This window comes from Bison bison, unplaced genomic scaffold (genome assembly GCF_000754665.1).
Source record: "Bison bison bison isolate TAMUID 2011002044 unplaced genomic scaffold, Bison_UMD1.0 scf7180017864268, whole genome shotgun sequence".
NCBI lineage: Eukaryota > Metazoa > Chordata > Mammalia > Artiodactyla > Bovidae > Bison > Bison bison.
The window spans coordinates 85,782-103,560 of record NW_011494840.1 but is presented as its reverse complement, the minus strand read 5'-3'; the positions used below and the strand labels follow the sequence as shown (position 1 = coordinate 103,560).

Genomic DNA, 17,779 nt, shown 5'->3' with positions numbered 1-17,779 from the left:
CCGCCCCCCCCCAGGCCCGAGGCCCAGGGCAGCCCCGTCACACCTCAATCGTCACGGTGTCCAAGTGGTACTTGGGCTCGTTGGCGAGGTTCACCTTCTCCGTCCGAGTGTGCCACACGAGGACCTGGGGAGGAGACCTGGTGGGTAGGCATGCTCAGGCAGGCACACAGCAAGGGCAGGGGCGGGGGAAGGTGGCACAAGTGAAGAGAGTACCTTGGTGCAGTTATTTGCTTTTGGTTCCAGTTCTTCAACAGTCGTGATCTGCCTCAAAAAGTCAGATTCCTGCATCCCCGGCTGGGACCCACGGCGCTTGAATACAGCTTTGGGGTTGGACAAGATGACCTGAAGGCTTACAGCAAATCCTTTGTAAGAAAAGTTAAAAAAAAAGTTTAAGATACTGGTGTACTTAAAGAAAATATATATATATATATCTGGTCACGTCAGAAGTTGTTTTTTCAGTACATATTTTGAGCCAAGTCTTGGTTCACAGAGTTGAACCAGAGCGTTACCTGCGTGACAGTCTCAGAAGGACAGTCTGCCATTGCACCAGAGTCTGCTGCCCCGATCAGGGTCTGTGCCAGGGTTGCGGAGGGCCAACTGTAAAGTATGAAGTCTGCTCTGTTGATAAGATAGAGGGTGCAATTCATGGAGGTCGTCACACCTTCACTTTCACCCTGTGGGAATGACTGAGGCCTGAACGCAGCTGAAAACCACACAGACTGCCCGTCCCTGGGGGAGTCCCTACCCTACGTGACCTCTGACACCTCCCTGTGTCCCTACCGAAGCCAGCACTGCTCTGATGGCCCTTGCGGTCAGAAGACTGACCAATACAATCAGGTCAGTTAGCTGGGAAATGAATACTCTGTAATAGTAATTTGCTGTAAGTTTTCAGTTTGATTCCATCTGAAGGGAGTTGGGGCTATAAGTCAGTTCAGGGGAAATCAGGCCATTTGATAAATTTGGTTTCTGTATTTCATTTTTCAGGGATACAAAGTAGTGTCAATTTCCTTAAATGGTTTGGCCTTAATGAAAAGTCATTACTATCTAATCTGTAGTTTAACAAACAGTATTAAAGGCTCGGCGTTAAGTGTGCCACAAGGCATGTCTGCAAACAGCTGTCACAGACATCATGATTGTTAGATGTCTGTCGCCCGACCTCTGCTCCTCATGCCTAAGCTGACTGTAAAGCCAGGCACCTTCTACAGTTCGGAGGACCAATCTCCAGGAATGTTTTCTTAGCAAGTTTTTGCCCTTCCTTACATGAACTGGATTGATTTATGCTGCTTTTTTGCAAAAGGATAGTTAGCCAAGTATGAGATGACTGCAGTCAGCTGTGGGGGAGCTGTGGGAACACCCAGCGGCATCCTCTTAACCTCTGCAGGTGCCAGCCTGGCCTGACCCATGCTCCCAGCCCCGCTGCCTTTTGGGGAGATACCACTGTGCCACCTACAGACTCAGGCGGGTACAGAGGGCCTGAGTGGGGCAGAACAAGGAGATGATTGCAAATTACAGTCATCCCAGGACCAGCCTGGTGTATCCACCAGTCCCGCAGGGACAGCGTGTCCTGGCAGAACGCGGAGTCAGCAGCCTCCATTTCCTGTGGGTCCCTGTGGCTGAGAACTGGCCCAGCCACTGAGCCTTTCTCGATTCTGAAACTCCATTTCCTCATCCACGAGAGGCGTGACACCCTCTCCCCTCATGTCTGATGTGAAATTAGGGAACAGAAAGACCCCACTAACTGCACAGCTCCGTTCAAAGGACCCTAAAGCACGTAACTGTAAATTCCATTGTAAATATTATTAATATGATGAGAGGAGGTGGCATAGGCCCCCTGCATTTCACCCCACTTTGCTAACAAGTCTGAAGCCTTCCTCAGATGTAGCTCCAACAGCCATGGGTCCCCCAAGAGCCAAAGGTTCAAATTAACACAATAGAGTGACTTCTACTCGGTCAACTCAAGAGTAAGAGTTAAAAGGTTTCTGGTTTTCTAAATGTTTTCAATAAGCTTCATCCTCTTTTCCTAATTCAGCATCTGCCCTTCTCAAGCAGACTGAAGGTCCTGGTGTATTTCTCACATGGCTTCAAGGTACTGATTTTATTTCCTCATTCTCATTTAAAAAAAAAAAAAAACGGGTCCCAATTGTACTGCAGTCACTGTGAAAGTTATATGATGCCACTTTGATCTGTTCCCCTTCATTTTCCCTTACTAACACATTCATCATCATGACCACTGGAGGATTCAGTGTTTTCTCGATTTCCTTAGCTCGGAAATATCCTGCAGGCTCTTAACAGCAGTTATGAGGCAGAGTCCACCCCTCAGGCAGAGGTGGCGGCAAGCGGGAAGCTACATGCTGCTTTGCTGCAAGGCCCTGTCCTGGCCCCACTGGAGTGTGGGGTGTGGGTTGGGGGGCAGGTCACACCCCTCCCCCCTTTGCCAGGCCTTGCTCAGTGAGGTCTTCAAAGGAAGTGATCACAGCAGCACCAGGAACCACTCAGTGATCAGGCCAAGCCCTGGGCATCATCTCAACCTGCTGTGAACCTCAGAGTGAGGACCTACCCTCTGGAAGTTGAGCAAGCATCCTAAACATTGCTTCCAACAGTTTTTTTCATTTCCAATTATCTATGCCTCAAGTATGTACCCTTTTTTTTTGTCAGTGAAATTGAAATGTTAGTTTTAAAAATGTTTTTCAGAAGCTTTTGAGACTCTAGGAGCCTTACAAAAATCATGGGAGTAGGAGTCTCTATTCTGGTCAGTTGGGTAAAAAATGAAGTGCAAATGAACGCTGGTTGTTCCCTTTCACAGAGCAGGATCTCCTGGCTTCCACAGATGGAATAGGGCAGAGGGTCTGGTCCCTCCCAGTTAGAAGCTTGGGCTGGCCCAGCGTGTGTTCACCACCTACAGACATACGGCTAATGCCGCAAGGGCTGGGTTTTCTCTGTTGCCATACAAACCAGACAAAACATTTGGAAAAGTAGTTTCCAGACATTGGATAAGAAGTGCACAGGACAGATCTCCAAGAAGAGAGAGAATTGTGAGCCCCAGAGTCCTGCTTGAAGTGTGTTTCAAGGCCACACGCCGGGGAGGGAAACACACACAGCTCTGCTGCCTCTGAGCTGAGAAACAGAGCTGAGAACTCGGGGAGGACAAGACACCTGGAAGTCATGGGGCATCACCCTGGGGAGCGGGAGCATGGTTGTCTGCAGAGCACTCGCCCCCAGTCCCACTGGGTCTGCTCAGCAGATGCTGCTGAGACTCCCCGAGGCCAGGCCGGAAACACTGGAAAGAGGTGGGTCAGTCCCTGGAGGCCTCTCGGGGCTGGACTGGCCACATGCCCCACAGCCAGGGTGCAGTGGGTGAGAGCAGGGCACCCAGGAGAGTGCTCGCACGGCCGCTGGTCCACCGTGAGGCCAAACAAGCGCTAAAAGGAAGCCTGGGCTCGTTTTGCCTAGATACCTCAAGGTAAGCCTGGAAAAGAGGAATCTAAGTAACTTAATTGTATCCCAGAAAAAAAGCTAATAGTAAATTACTTATATAATCTACAAACGCATAATTATATACATACCCATGTGTGTATAGTTACATATGGGTGTGTATTTTTTGTTTTTTTGTGTGTGCTCGGTCGTGTCCAACTCTTTGCAATCACGTGGGCTGTAGCCTACCAGGCTCCTCCATCCGTGTAATTTTCCAGGCGAGAATACTGGAGTGAGGTGTCATTTCCTGATCCAGGGGATCTTCCTGACCCAGGGATTGAACCCAAGTCTCCGGCATTGCAGGCACCTGAGCCACCAGGGAAGCCCATGTGTGTGTATATATGTATGTAAAGTACTTATATATACATTTATTTTACTTTCATGTGTGTATGTATGTAAAATAAGTGTATATATAAATACAATCTATTATAAATAACTGAACACATATTTTTTTTCTAGTACCTAGCAACCAACTTGTAAATGCCTCAGATACAAAAATGACCAGATGAGCAAAGAAGCAGGAAATTATAATCCCATACTCAGTCAGCAGAAATGGCACAGATGATAGAAGTTAGAACAAGGATATTAAAACATAAAAACAGTTAAGATGTTCAAAAAGGTAGGGGAAAGGTTAAACATGCTAAGTAGAACAAAGTGAGCTCACTCTGATGAAATACAATGTCTGAGATGAAAAATACACTAGGTGAGATTAATATAAGACACTGCAGAATAAAAGATTAATAAATAATAGAAACCTGCCAAAGGAAACACAAAAGGAAAATCACCAACACACACACACACACACACACAAGTCATGGAAACAATGAAAGATGGGAGCAGGGGATAGAAAAAAATATATTTGAAAAACTAGCAGCTGAAATGTTTCTAAATTTGAAAAAGGAAAGAATATTTAAGACTTAACACTGTCAACCAACTTGGCCTTAAATTTGTCACGTAGTAAATTCTTAGTCTGTCAGTCCTGTCTGGCTGTGACCCCAGGGGATCTTCCCAACCCAGGGGTCAAACCCAGGTCTCCCGCATTGCAGGTGGATTTTTTGCCAGCTGAGCCACCAGGGAAGCCCAAGAATACTGAAGTGGGCAGCCTATCCCTTCTCCAGTGGAACTTCCCCACCCAGGAATCAAACCAAGGTCTCCTTCATTGCAGGTGGATTCTTTACCAGCTGAGCCACCAGGGACCCCGCTCAACACAGCAGAATACACTTTCTTTTCAAGTGCACATGGGATATTATTAAAATAGGCCTTAGTCTGGGCCATAAGTCTTAATTTAAAAGAATGCAAATTGCCCCAAATATTTCTCTAACCATAGTTAAATCAAAATAGAAATCAATAATATACAGATATCTGGAAAATCTCCCAAATATCTGGAAACTAAACCACATAATTCTAAATACAAATCAAAGAGAAAAAAAATGGGAAAAGAATGGTAAACTGAAAACAAAAACATCAAAATTTGTGAGAGCATCTAAAGCAGTATGTAGATGAAAAATTACTTTTAAAAGCACTAGAGACTTCCCTGGTGGTCTAGTGGCTAAGAATCTTCCTTGCAACGCAGAGGATGCAGATTCAGTCCTTGGTAGGGGAACTGAGATCCCACATGCCGAGAAACACCTAAGCCCGTGCACCACAACTAAAGAATCGTGCACCTCGACAAAGGACCCTGCGTAATGCAACAAACATTTCACAAGCCAAGATGAAGATTCTGCACGCCGCAGCTACGACTCGAGCCGCCAAATAAGTTTTTTTAAAGCAGTAAACGTGTAAAATCTTTTGTTGAGGTAACATTGGTTTATGATGTTATATTACCATAAGATCAGCAATCCCACTGCTGAGCATATACCTGGAGAAAACTATAATCTGAGGATATATATGCCTCCCCCCTCCCCTGTGTTTGTGTTCGTGCTTGGTTGCTCAGTTGTGTCTGACTCTGCAACCCCAGTGTTCAGAGCAGCACTATTTATAATAGCCAAGGCATGGAAGCAAGCTAAATGTCCACCAACAGAGGGATGGATAAGACGATGTGGTACATACGTACAATGGTGTATTAGTCATACAGAGGAGGAGATAATGCCTTTTGCTGCAACATGGATGGACCTAGAGATTATCAGACTGAATCAAGCCAGACAGAGAAAGACAAATAACCATGATATCACCTCTGTGTGGAATGTAAAATATGATACAAATGGACTTATTTACAAAATGAAGATCTGACTCAGGGGCATAGAAAACCAACTTATGGTTACCAAAGGAGAAAGAGGGGAGATAAATTAGGAGTTTGGGATGAACATACATATACTCCTATATATAAAATACATAACCAACAAGGATCTACTGTATGGCCCAGGGAACTGTACTCAATATCTTGTAATAACTTATCCAGAAGAGAATGTAGAATGAAAATATGTATGTTTATAATGGAATCACTAGAAACATGTTTCATGTGTACAACATTGTATTTCAACTTCTGTACACACTACAGCGTGACCGACAAAAAGCTGACCGTCTTTACCCATTTGGTGTTCTCTCTGACTGCCTTCCTCTCTGGAACCACTACTCTGTTCTCTCTATCTGTGTGTTTCTTCCATTTGGTTCATTTGTGTATTTCTAGATTCCACACACATGAGTGACATCATACCATATTTAAATGTCTTTACCTGACTTACTTCACTTAGCATAATAACCCTCAAAGTCCATCCCATGTCACAAATGGCAGGATTTCATCTTTTTAAAAAAATTTTTAAATAACGGAGTCTATTGTGTGTATATACCACATCTTTATCCATTCATTCACCGAGGGGCGCTTGGGCTATTTTTATATTTTGGCTATTGTAAATAATACTGCCAAGAACACAGGGTTGTGTATGTTTCTTTGAATTAGTGTTTTTGTGCTCCTTGGATAAATATCCAGAAGTAGAATAGCTAGAAGTTAATTATTCTTACTGTTTTTTGGGGTTTTTTTTGTTTTTTAGGAATCTCCATTCCGTTTTACATACCATAGTTGCTATGGTAGCTGTGCCAATTTACATTCCCACAAACAGTGTGAGAGTGTACCCTTTTCTCCATATGCTTTCCAACATTTGTTTTTCTTGCCGTTTTGGTGATAGCCATTCTAACAGGTGTGAGATGGTATCTCATTGTGCTTTTGATTTGCATTTCCCTAATAATTAGTGATGTTTAACATCTTTTTGTGTGCCTGTTGGTCACCTGTATGTCTACCTATCTTCTGCCCAATTTTTAATCAGGATTGTTTTGTTGTTGTTGTTCTTGAGCTGTATGAGTTCTTCATGTATTTTGGATATTAGTGCCTTATCAGATATATGATTTACAGATATCATCTCCCATTTGGTAGGTTGTCTTTTCATTTTGTTGATGATTTCCTTTGCTGTGCAGAAGCTTTCTAGTTGAATATAGTCCCAATTGTTTATTTTTGCCTTTGTTTTCCCTACCTGAAGAAACACATCCAGTAAGATATTGCTAAGATCTATATTAAGAATATACTGCTAAGGTTGCGCCTAAGAGCTTTGTAGTTGCAGACCTTACATTCATGCCTTTAATCCATTTTAGGTTAATTTTGTATATGGTGTAAGATAATGGTCAAGTTTCACTCTTGCATGTCACTGTCTAGTTTTCCCAACATCATTTATTAAAGAAACTGTCCTTTCTCCATTTTATGTTCCTTGCTCCTTTGTTATGGGTTAGTTGTCCATATACATGTGGATTTATTCCTGGGGCCTCAATTCCATTCCATTATCTATGTGTCTATTTTTCTGCCAATACTATGTTATTTTGATTACTGCACCTTTATAGTATAATTTGAAATCAGGGAGCATGATACCTCCAGTTTCATTCTTTGTCATTATTTATTTATTTATTTTGACCATTTGGGCGTCTCTTGTGGATCCATATAAATTTTAGAACTTTTTGTTCTATCCATTTTCTGTGGAAAATGTCATTGGGATTTTGATAGGGATTACATTGAATCTGTAGATTGCTCCTTGTGATTTTAACAGTGTCAATTTTTCCAACCCATGAGCATACATTAACTCCATTTCTTTGCATCTTCTTCAGTTTCTTTCATCAGTGTCTTATAGCTTTCAGTATGCAGGTCTTTTACCTCCTTGGTTAAATTTATTCCAAGGTATTCTTTAAAATTATAAATGGCATTTCTTAATTTCTCTTTCTGATAATTCATTGTTAGTGTATAGAAACACAGCCGATTTCTGTATACTAATTTTGTACACTGAAACTTTACTGTATTCATTTATTACTTCTAATAGTTTTTTTTTTTTTTTTTGATGGAGACTTTAGGGTTTTGTATATATAGCTATCATATCTTCTGTAAGTGACCATTTTACTTTTTCCTTTCCAATTTGTGTGCCCTTTATATCTTTTTCTTGACAGCTCTCGCTAGGACTTCTAATACTCTGTTAATAAGAGTGGTGAGAGTGGGCAACCTTGTCTTGTCCTGATCTTTGTGATAGCTTTCAGTTTTTCACAATTAAATATAATGTTAGCTGTGGGCTTGACATATATAGCCTTTATTATGTTATTTATGTTCCTTCTATACCCATTTTATTGAGAGTTTTTCTATGGGTGTTGAATTTTGTCAAATGCTTTTTTTGCATCTATTGATTATATATATATATATATGTATGTATGTATGTATGTATCTTTCATTTTGTTAAGGAGGTGTATCATGCTGATTGATTTGCAGATGTTGAACCGTTCTTGTATCCTTATAATAAATCCCACTTGATCATGATTTATGATCCTTTTAATGTAGTTAGTGTGCTAATACTTTGTTGAGATTTTTTGCATCTATGCTCATAAGATACTGGCCTATAATTTTCATTTTTGTCTGTTTCTCTTTTTGGTTTGGGGAACAGGATAATGTTGACTTTATTATTAAGTTATGCAGCATTCCTTCCTCTTCAAGTTTCTTGGGAAAAATTTGAGAAGCACAGGTATTAAATCTTCTTGGAATTTTTGGTAGAATTCTCCTGTGAAGCCATTTGGTTCTGGAGTTTTGTTTTCTTGATGACGGTTCAATCTCCTTCCTAGTGATTGGCCTATTCATAGTTTCTGTGTCTTCATGATCCAGTCTTGGAAGGTTATATGATTCCAAGAATTCATCCATTTCTTCTAGGTCAACCAATGTGTTGACATACAGCTATTTATAGTATTCTCTTATAATACTTTTTATTTCTGTTGTATTCTTTGCAATTTCTTCTCTTTCATTCCTGAGTTTATTTATCTGAGCCTTTTTTTTTTAGTGAGTATAGCTAAAGGTTTGCTTTTTTTTTTTTTTTTTACATTTTCAAAGAATCAGCTCTTAGTTTCCTTGATCTTGTCTATTGTCTTGAAAGTCTGTATTTCATTTATTTCCACTATGATCTTCACTGTCTCCTTATTTCTGCTCACTCTGGGCTTTATTTGTTCTTTTTCTAGTTCACTTAGGTATAAGGTTAAATTGTTTGAGTTTTTCTTGTTTCTTGAGACAGGTTTATATTGCTATAAAATTCCCTCCTATACTGTTTTACTGCATCCCATAGATTTTGGTACTTTCATCTTCATTTGTCTTCAGATATTTCAAAATTTCTCCCTTGCTTTCCTCATTGACCCAAGAGTTATTCAGTAGCATGTTCTGAAATCTCCACATATTTGTCATTTTTCCAGCTTTCTGCTTATAGTTGACTTCTAGTTTCATACCATTCTGATCAGAAAAGATGCTTGTTATGATTTCAGTATTCTTAATTGAGACTTGTTTTGTGTCCCAACATATGATCTCTCCTTGAGAATGTTCCATGTGCACGTGAGAAGAGTGTGCATTCTGCTACATTTGGATGGAATAGTGTGTATAAGTTTATAAAGTTTATCTGGTCTAATATTTCACTTAAGGCTGCTATTTCCTTGTTGACTTTTTGTCTGGATGATTTACCCACTGATGTAAGTGGAGTGTTAAAGCCTCCTACTATTATTGTGTTGGTGTCAGCAACACAATAATTTTTCAGTTCAGTTCAGTTGCTCAGTCGTGTCCGACTTTTTGCGACCCCATGAATCACAGCACGCCAGGCCTCCCTGTCCATCACCAACTCCCGGAGTTCACTCAGACTCACGTCCATTGGGTCAGTGATGCCATCCAGCCATCTCATCCTCTGTCATCCCCTTCTCCTGCCCTCAATCCCTCCCAGCATCAGAGTCTTTTCCAATGAGTCAACTCTTTGCATGAGGTGGCCAAAGTACTGGAGTTTCAGCTTTAGCATCATTCCTTCCAAAGAAATCCCCAGGCTGATCTCCTTCAGAATGGACTGGTTGGATCTCCTTGCAGTCCAAGGGACTCTCAAGAGTCTTCTCTAACACCACAGTTCAAAAGCATCAATTTTTTGGCACTCAGGTTTCTTCACAGTCCAATTCTCACATCCATACATGACCACAGGAAAAACCATAGCCTTGATTAGACAGACCTTTATTGGCAAAGTAATGTCTCTGCTTTTCAATATGCTATCTAGGTTGGTCATAACTTTTCTTTCAAGATTATTTTATATTTTCTTGTACTTCTATGTTAGGATACACACACACACATATCCATTATGTTTTCTTGAATTGTTTCTTTTATCATTATATACTGTCCATCTTTGTCTCTTCTTGCCACTTTTGGCTTGAAGACTAGTTTAGCTGAGAGGGGAGTATGGCTACACCTGGTTTCTTTTGACTGATTTTGCTTTGAGTATTATCTTTCATTCCTTCACTTTGAGCCTGTGTTTGTCTTTAGAGCTGAGGTGAGTCTCTTGGAGACAGTATATACTTGGGTCTTATTTTTAATCCATCCAACCACTCTGTGTCTTTTGACTGGTGAATTCACTTCATTTGCATATAGGGTAATTAATGAATGAGGACTTAGTACTGCCATTTTAATCTTTTGTTTCTCATTGCTCTATAACTCCATGTTGCTTTCTCTTTATATTTGTCTGCCATTTTAGTTTGGTGGTTATCTAAGATGTTTTTCTCAGTTCCTCCTTTTTTATGTTTGTGCTTCTGCTCTACATTTATGTTTTGTGGTTACAATGAAAATTGTATGAAATGTCTCAAATGTAAAGTAATCCATTTTCTTCTATTTGCATCTTATCTTCATTTGCCTATACCATTCCATTCTTTTTCTCTTCCTCTTTTATGTTTTTGTTGTCTTAAACTGTGTGTTCAGTCACTAAGTCATGTCCGACTCTTTGCAACCCCATTGATTGCAGCATACCAGACTTCCCTGTCCTTCACTATCTCCCGGAGTTTGCTCAAATTCATGTCTGTTGAATCGGTGATGTTATTTAACCATCTCATCTTTTGCCTGCCCCCTTCTTTGGCCTTCAATCTTTGCCAGTATCGGAATCTTTTCCAATGAGTTGGCACTTCACATCAGGTGGCCAAAGTATTAGAACTTCAGCATTAACAGCAGTCCTTCCAATGAATATTTATGGTTGATTTCCTTTAGGATTGACTGGTTTGATCTCCTTACTTTCCAAGGGACTCTCAAGAGTCTTGTCCATCATCATAGTTTGAAAGTATCAATTATTTGGTGCTCAGCCTTCTTGATGGTCCAACTCTCACATCCATACATGACTACTAGGAAAACCAATAGCTTTGACTCTAGAGACCTTTGTCAGCAAAGTGATGTCTCTGCTTTTTAATATGCTGTCTAGGTTGGTCATAACTTTCCTTGCAAGGAGCATCTTTTTAAATTTTATGGCTGTGGTCACTGTCCACAGTGATTTTGGAGCCCCCCCAAAAGAAATTCTGTCACTGTTTTCACCTTTTCCCCTTTAATTACCATGAAGTTGTGGGAACAAATGCCATGATCTTAGTTTTTGAATGTTGAGTTTCAAGCCAACTCTTTCATTCTCCTCTTTCACTTTCATCAAGAGGCTCTTTACTTCCTCTTCACTTTATGTCATTAGAGTGGAGTCATCTGCATATCTAAGGTTCTTGATATTCCTGGCAATCTTGATTCCAGCTTGTGATTCATCCTGGCATTTCGTATGATGTACTCTGCATACAAATTAAATAAACAGGGTGACAGTATACAGCCTTGTCATATTCCTTTCCCTATTCAGAACCAGTCAGTTGTTCCACATAAGGTTATAACTGTTGCTTCTTGACCTGTGTACAGGTTTCTCAGGAGGCACCTAATGAGCTGTGGTGTTCCCATCTCTTTAAGAATTTTAACAGTGTGTTGTGGTCCACACAGTGAAAGGCTTTAACATAGTCAATGAAGCAGAAGTAGATGTTTTTCTGGAATTCCCTTGCTTTCTCTATGATCCAGTTGTTGGCAATTTGATCTTTGTTTCCTCTGCCTTTCTAAATCCAGCTTGTACATCTGGAAGTTCTCGACTTAAGTACTGCTGAAACCTAGCTTGAAGGATTTTGAACGTAAACTTACTATCATGCAAAATGAGTGCAATTGTACAGTAGTTTGAACATTCTTTGGCTTGCCCTTCTTTGGAATCGGGATGAAAACTGACCTTTTCCAGTCCTGTGGCCACTGCTGAGTTTTCCAAATTTGCTGACATATTGAGTCCAACACTTTAAAAGCATCATCCTTTAGGATTTGAAATAGCTTAGCTGAAATTCCATCACCTCCACTAGCTTTACTGGTAGTAATGCTTCTTAAGGTCCACTTGACTTCACACTCTAGGATGTCTGGCTCTAGGTGAGTGACCACACCATCGTCGTTATCTGGGTCATTAATACTTTTTTTGTACAGTTCTTCTGTGTTTTCTTGCTACCTCTTCTTAATCTCCTCTGCCTCTGTTAGGTCCTTGCCATTTCTGTGTTTTATTATGTCCATCTTTGCATGAAATGTTCCCTTGGTATTTCTAATCTTCTTAAAGAGCTCTCTAGTCTTTCCTATTCTATTGTTTTCCTCTGGTTCTTTGCATTGTTCATTGAAGAAGGTCTTCTTATTCTCCTTGCTATTCTCTGGAACTTTGCACTCAGTTAGGTATATCTTTCCCTTTCTCCCTTGCATTTTGCATCTCTTCTTTCCTCAGCTATTTGTAAAGGCTCTTCATAAAACCACTTTGCCTTCTTGCATTTCTTTTTCTTTGGGATGGTTTTGGTCACTGTCTCCTGTACAGTGTTATGAACCTCTATCCATAGCTCTTCAGGCACTCTGTCTATCAGATCTAATCCCTTGAATCTGTTTCTCACTTCCACTGTATAATCATAAGGGATTTGATTTAGGCCATACCTGAATGGTCTAGTGGTTTTTCCTACTCTCTTCAATTTAAGTCTGAATTTTGCAATAAGGAGCTTTAGCTCTGAGCCACAGTCAGCTCTAGATCTTGTTTTTGCTTACCGTATAGAGCTTCTCCGTTCTCAGCTGCAAAGAATATAATCAGTCTGAATTCGGTATTGACCATTTGGTGATGTGCATGTGTAGAGTCGTCTCTTGTGTTGTTGAAAGAGGGTGTTTGCTATGACCAGTGTGTTCTCTTGGCAAAACTCTGTTAGCCTTTGCCCTGCTTCATTTTGTACTCCAAGGCCAAACTTGCCTGTTACTCCAGGTATCTCTTGACTTCCTACTTTACACCCCAACCCCCTATGATGAAAAGGACATCTTTTTTTGGTGTTAGTTCTAGAAGGTCTTGGATGTTTTCATAGAACCATTTAACTTCAGATTCTTTGGCATCAGTGGTTGGGGGCACAGACTTGGATTACTATGTTGCTAAATGGTGTGCCTTAGAAATGAACTGAGATCATTCTGTCGTTTGAGACAGCACCCAAGTACTGCATTTCAAACTCTTGTTGACTATGTGGGCTGCTCCATTTCTTTTAAGGGATTCTTGCCCACAGTAGTATATATAGCGGTTATCTGAATTTAATTGACCCATTCTCGTCCATTTTAGTTCACTGATTCCTAAGATGTTGATGTTCACTCTTGCCATCTCCTGCTTGACCACATCCAATTTATCTTGATTCATGGACCTAACATTCCAGGTTTTTATGCAGTATTGTTTTTTACAGCATCAGACTTCACTTTCACCACCAGACACATCCACAGCTGAGCATCATTTCTGCTTTGGTCCAGCAGCTTCATTCTTTCTGGGGCTATTAGTAATTGCCCTCCACTCTTCCCCAGTAGCATACTGTACCTGTCAACCTGGGGGACACATCTTCCAATGTCATATCTTTTTGCCTTTTCATACTGTTCATGGCGTTCTCCTGGCAAGAATACTGGAATGATTTGCCATTCCCTCCTCCAGTGGACCGTGTTTTTCCAGAACTCTCCGCTATGACCTATCCATCTTGGGTGGCCCTCCATGGCATGGCTCATAGCTTCATTGAGTTATGCAAGCCCCTTCGCCAGGACAAGGCTGTGATCCACGAAGGGGTGTCCCAAATTATCCCTCTTAATATTGTGAGTTCCTTTCCACTGAGATAGTTACAGTTATTTTACAGTTTCTCCTCTATAATCTTTATGCTATATTTGTTTAACAACCTATCCTGATTCAGAAGTTGCAATTTTCTGATTCTATTTATTGCCATAGTCAAAAAGCTCCTTTTCAGCATGTCTTGTAAGGCATATCTAAGTAGCATGAAGTCTCTCAGCTTTTTGTTTCTCTGGGAATTTCTTTACTTCTCCTTTGCTGGATAGAATTGGCTGCCAATTTTACTATCTTTCGATATTTTGAGTATGCCATTCCACTCTGTCCTGCCTTGTGGTTTCTCCTGAGAAATCTGCTGGTAGCCTACTGAGGGTTCCTTTGTAGGTGACCATCCTTTTTCCCCTGGCTGCCTTTAAAATTTCTTTTTGTCACTGACTTTGCACAGTTTTAATATAATGTGTCTCGGAGACAGTCTTTTTGCATTGAGGTAACTAAGTGTTCTCTTAGCTTTATAGACTTGTATACCCCATTCCTTCTGAGGTTTGGGACACTCTCAGCTATTATTCCCTTAAAAAACTCTTTGCTCCCTTCTCCCTCTGGGATACCCATCACCATAACATTCCCCTTCCTAAAAGTGTAGGACAGTTCTCACAGAATTTCTTCATTTTTTTCTTTTTAGATCTTATTTCTGTTTCCTCTTCTACTTGTATCATTTCTGCTCATGTCTCCAGGCTCACTAATTCTCTCTTCCATGCAGTCTGCTGTATTTCCAGTTCCTTCTAGTGTGTTCTTTATCTCCTTTATTGAGTTCTTCAACTCCAGAATATTCATTTAGTTCTTTTTTTAGAGTTTCAGTCTCTCTGGTGAAGTGTTCTGTGTGTTAACTTTATTCCTTAGCTCAGTAAACTGCCTTTCTGAGTTTTTCTGGTAGCTCGCTGAATCTCTCCATGAAAACTATTTTGAATTCTCAGTCCATTAGACTGCAGTATTTTATGATTTTAATTTTGGTTTCTGAAGATCTGTTTTCTTTTTGTGAGGTTGTTACCATGCTTCTTAATGGTACTTGATAAGTTGTTCGTTTGTTGGCACATTTAAACTAGTGAACACCTTTCTTATTTAGGTAAAGCTTTTTGAAACTTGATTCCAACAATTTGACAGGTTAGAAATGAGAGGCCTTTCTTTGGTTTTTAGTAGGTGGCCCAAGTTTCTGGCCTCTCTCACCTTGGATTCCTCTGTATTTGAGAGTCGGCACTTCCCACCTCCGTTGCCTCTGCCAGAGCTGTCCCCAGACCCTTGTTGCTGCTGTGTCTCTGGGGTTGCTGGTTTCATGCTGTTGCCTTCATCGCTGCTGTCCCTTTCATCACAACTTGGGGCACTGATAACCCAGCAACTTGATGCTGCCTCCACTGCATCCAGGGTTGCCTGAGCCGCAGGCTCTACAGCAGTGAGGGGGTGATAGAGAGTTGGGAGCCGGGGAGTTGGGGCTGCGGAAGCCTTTGCCACGTAAGGGGTGGCTAGGGAGGTGCAGCTGCAGGCAGGGGACTAGAGTTGCAGATGCTGTGGAGGGATGCTGCCACTCCTGCCTGGTTTCCTGCAGCCAAGGGCCCTGCTGCACTGGGACTCCAGGTTCGTGTGCACTGATGTCCCTGCTGCTACTGGTTCTCTGGGGATGAAGGCTCACCTGCAGTGGTCAAAGGGTCAGGATCGTAGGCTCCACCTACCTCTAGATAAACAGGTGTCTGGGACTCTTTGGCATCCTGGTATGTTGGGCAGAGGAAACCTTGTTGAATTATGGATGTCTTATTGGTTGTAGACTGAGGGAGAGAAAGGGAGTGTGTCACACTCCCGTGATGCTGACACCAGGCACTAAAGATTTTTATTAGACAAGAAGATCTCAACTCAGTGACCTGACCACTGGTCTTTATGCACTAGAAAAAGAAGAGGAAATAAAATCCAAAGTGAATAGAAAAAAGGTACTAATAAATATGATCTGAAATTACTAAAATACAAGTATAAAACAACAAAGAAAATCAGTGAAATCAGAACCATGTCCTTTGAGGGGGGAACTCAGTAAAACTGATCAATATCTATTTTTACTTATCAAGAAAAAATAAGACAAATTATCAATGCCAAGAATGAGAGAGGAGTATCAATACAGATTCTACAAACATTAAAATGATACTGAGGGTATTATGAACAACTTTATGGAAGTAAATTTCACAGCTTAGATAAAAATGGGCAAATTCCTTGAAAGGCACAAGCCATCAAGCTCAGTCATGGAAAATAATCTGAATAGTCCTGAATCAATGAAAGAAGTTAAGTTTATAGTTAAAATCTTCTCACCAAAACAAAAAAAGTAAAAAAGACCTTCCAGGCCCAGACAACTTCATTGGTGATTTCTACCACATGTTTAAGTAAGAAATAATACAAGTTTCCCAGAGAATGGAAAGGTGAGAATACTTTTCAAATTCCTGATGCCAGAGTCAAACAGAAACATTACAAGGAAACTACAGACTAGCAGCCCTCATGAACGCAGAGAAATTCTTAAAAGTTCTAACAAATTGAATCCAAAAACTTAAAAGATAAACGGTCAGTTTTCATTCTAATCCCAAAGAAAGGCAATGCCAAAGAATGTTCAAACTATCGTACAAATGTGCTCATTTCACATGCCAGTAAATGCTCAAAATCTTTCAAGCTAGGCTTCAACAGTACATAAACCAAGAATTTCCAGATGTACAAGCTGGATTTAGAAAAGGCAGAGGAACCAGAGATCAAATTGCCAATGTTTGCTGGATCATGGAGAAGGCAGGGGAGTTCTGGGAAAACATCTGCTTCATTAACTATGCAAAAGCTTTTGACTTTGTGGATCACAACAAATTGGAAAATTTTTACCTGTCTCCTGAGAAACTTGTATGCAGGTCAAAATTTAACAGAACTGGACATGAAATAACAGACTAGTTCAAAATTGAGAAAGGAGCAAGACCGTATATTGTCATCCTGCTTATTTAACTTATATTCAGAGTACATCATGTGAAATGCTGGCTGGATGACTCACAAGCTGGAATCAAGACTGCCAGGAGAAATATCAACAGCCTCAGATATGCAGGTGATACCACTATAATGGCAGAAAGCGAAGAGGAACTAAAAAGCTTTTTGGTGAGGGTAAAAAAGGAGAGTGAAAGAGCTAGCTTGAAGCCTAATGTTAAAAAAACTAAGATCATGGCATACAGTCCCATCACTTCATGGCAAATAGAAGAGGAAAAAACAGAAGCAGTGACATATTTTTTCTTGGGCCCCAAAATTACTGTGGATGGTGACTATAGGCATGAAATTAAAAGATACTTCTCCTTGAAAAGCTATGACAAACCTAGACAGTATATTAAAAAGCAGAGACCCTCACTTTGCCAATGAAGGACTGTGTAGTCAAAGCTATGGTTTTTCTGGTAGTCATGTACGGATATGAGAGTTGAACCATAAAGAAGGCTGAGTGCCCAAGAATTTTATGCTTTCTAATTACGGTGCTGGAGGACTCTTGAGAGACCCCTGGACTGCAAGGAGATCAAACCAGTTAATCTTAAAGGAAATCAACCCTAGATATTCATCGGAAGGACTGTCACTGAAGCTGAAGCTCCAATACTTTGACCACTTGATACGAAGAGCCAAATCACTGGAAAAGACTCTGATGCTGGGAAAGATCAAAGGTCAAAGGAGAAAGGGGTGGCAGAGGATGAGATAGTTAGATAGCATCACTGAATCAATGGACATGAATTTGAACAATTTCTAGGAGATAATGGAGGACAGTGGAGCCTGGTGTGCTGTAGTCCATGAAATCACAGAGTCCAACATGACATAGCAATTGAACAACAACAAATCATGACCAAATGAGGCTTATTTCAAGACTGCAATGTTAGTTT

At 40.7% G+C, this 17,779-nt stretch overlaps 1 protein-coding gene across 1 annotated transcript in view; it reads right to left on the bottom strand.

The window, feature by feature from the left end:
- Window positions 1-6: 6 nt before the first annotated feature.
- Window positions 7-17,779, bottom strand: part of B3GAT2 (beta-1,3-glucuronyltransferase 2) — a 74,953-nt gene continuing 57,180 nt past the window's right edge. Inside the window, 2 exon segments of the mRNA XM_010848495.1 lie at window positions 7-124; window positions 214-362. Of these exon segments, the coding sequence (XP_010846797.1) occupies window positions 38-124; window positions 214-362 (236 nt within the window). The 3' untranslated portion in view covers window positions 7-37.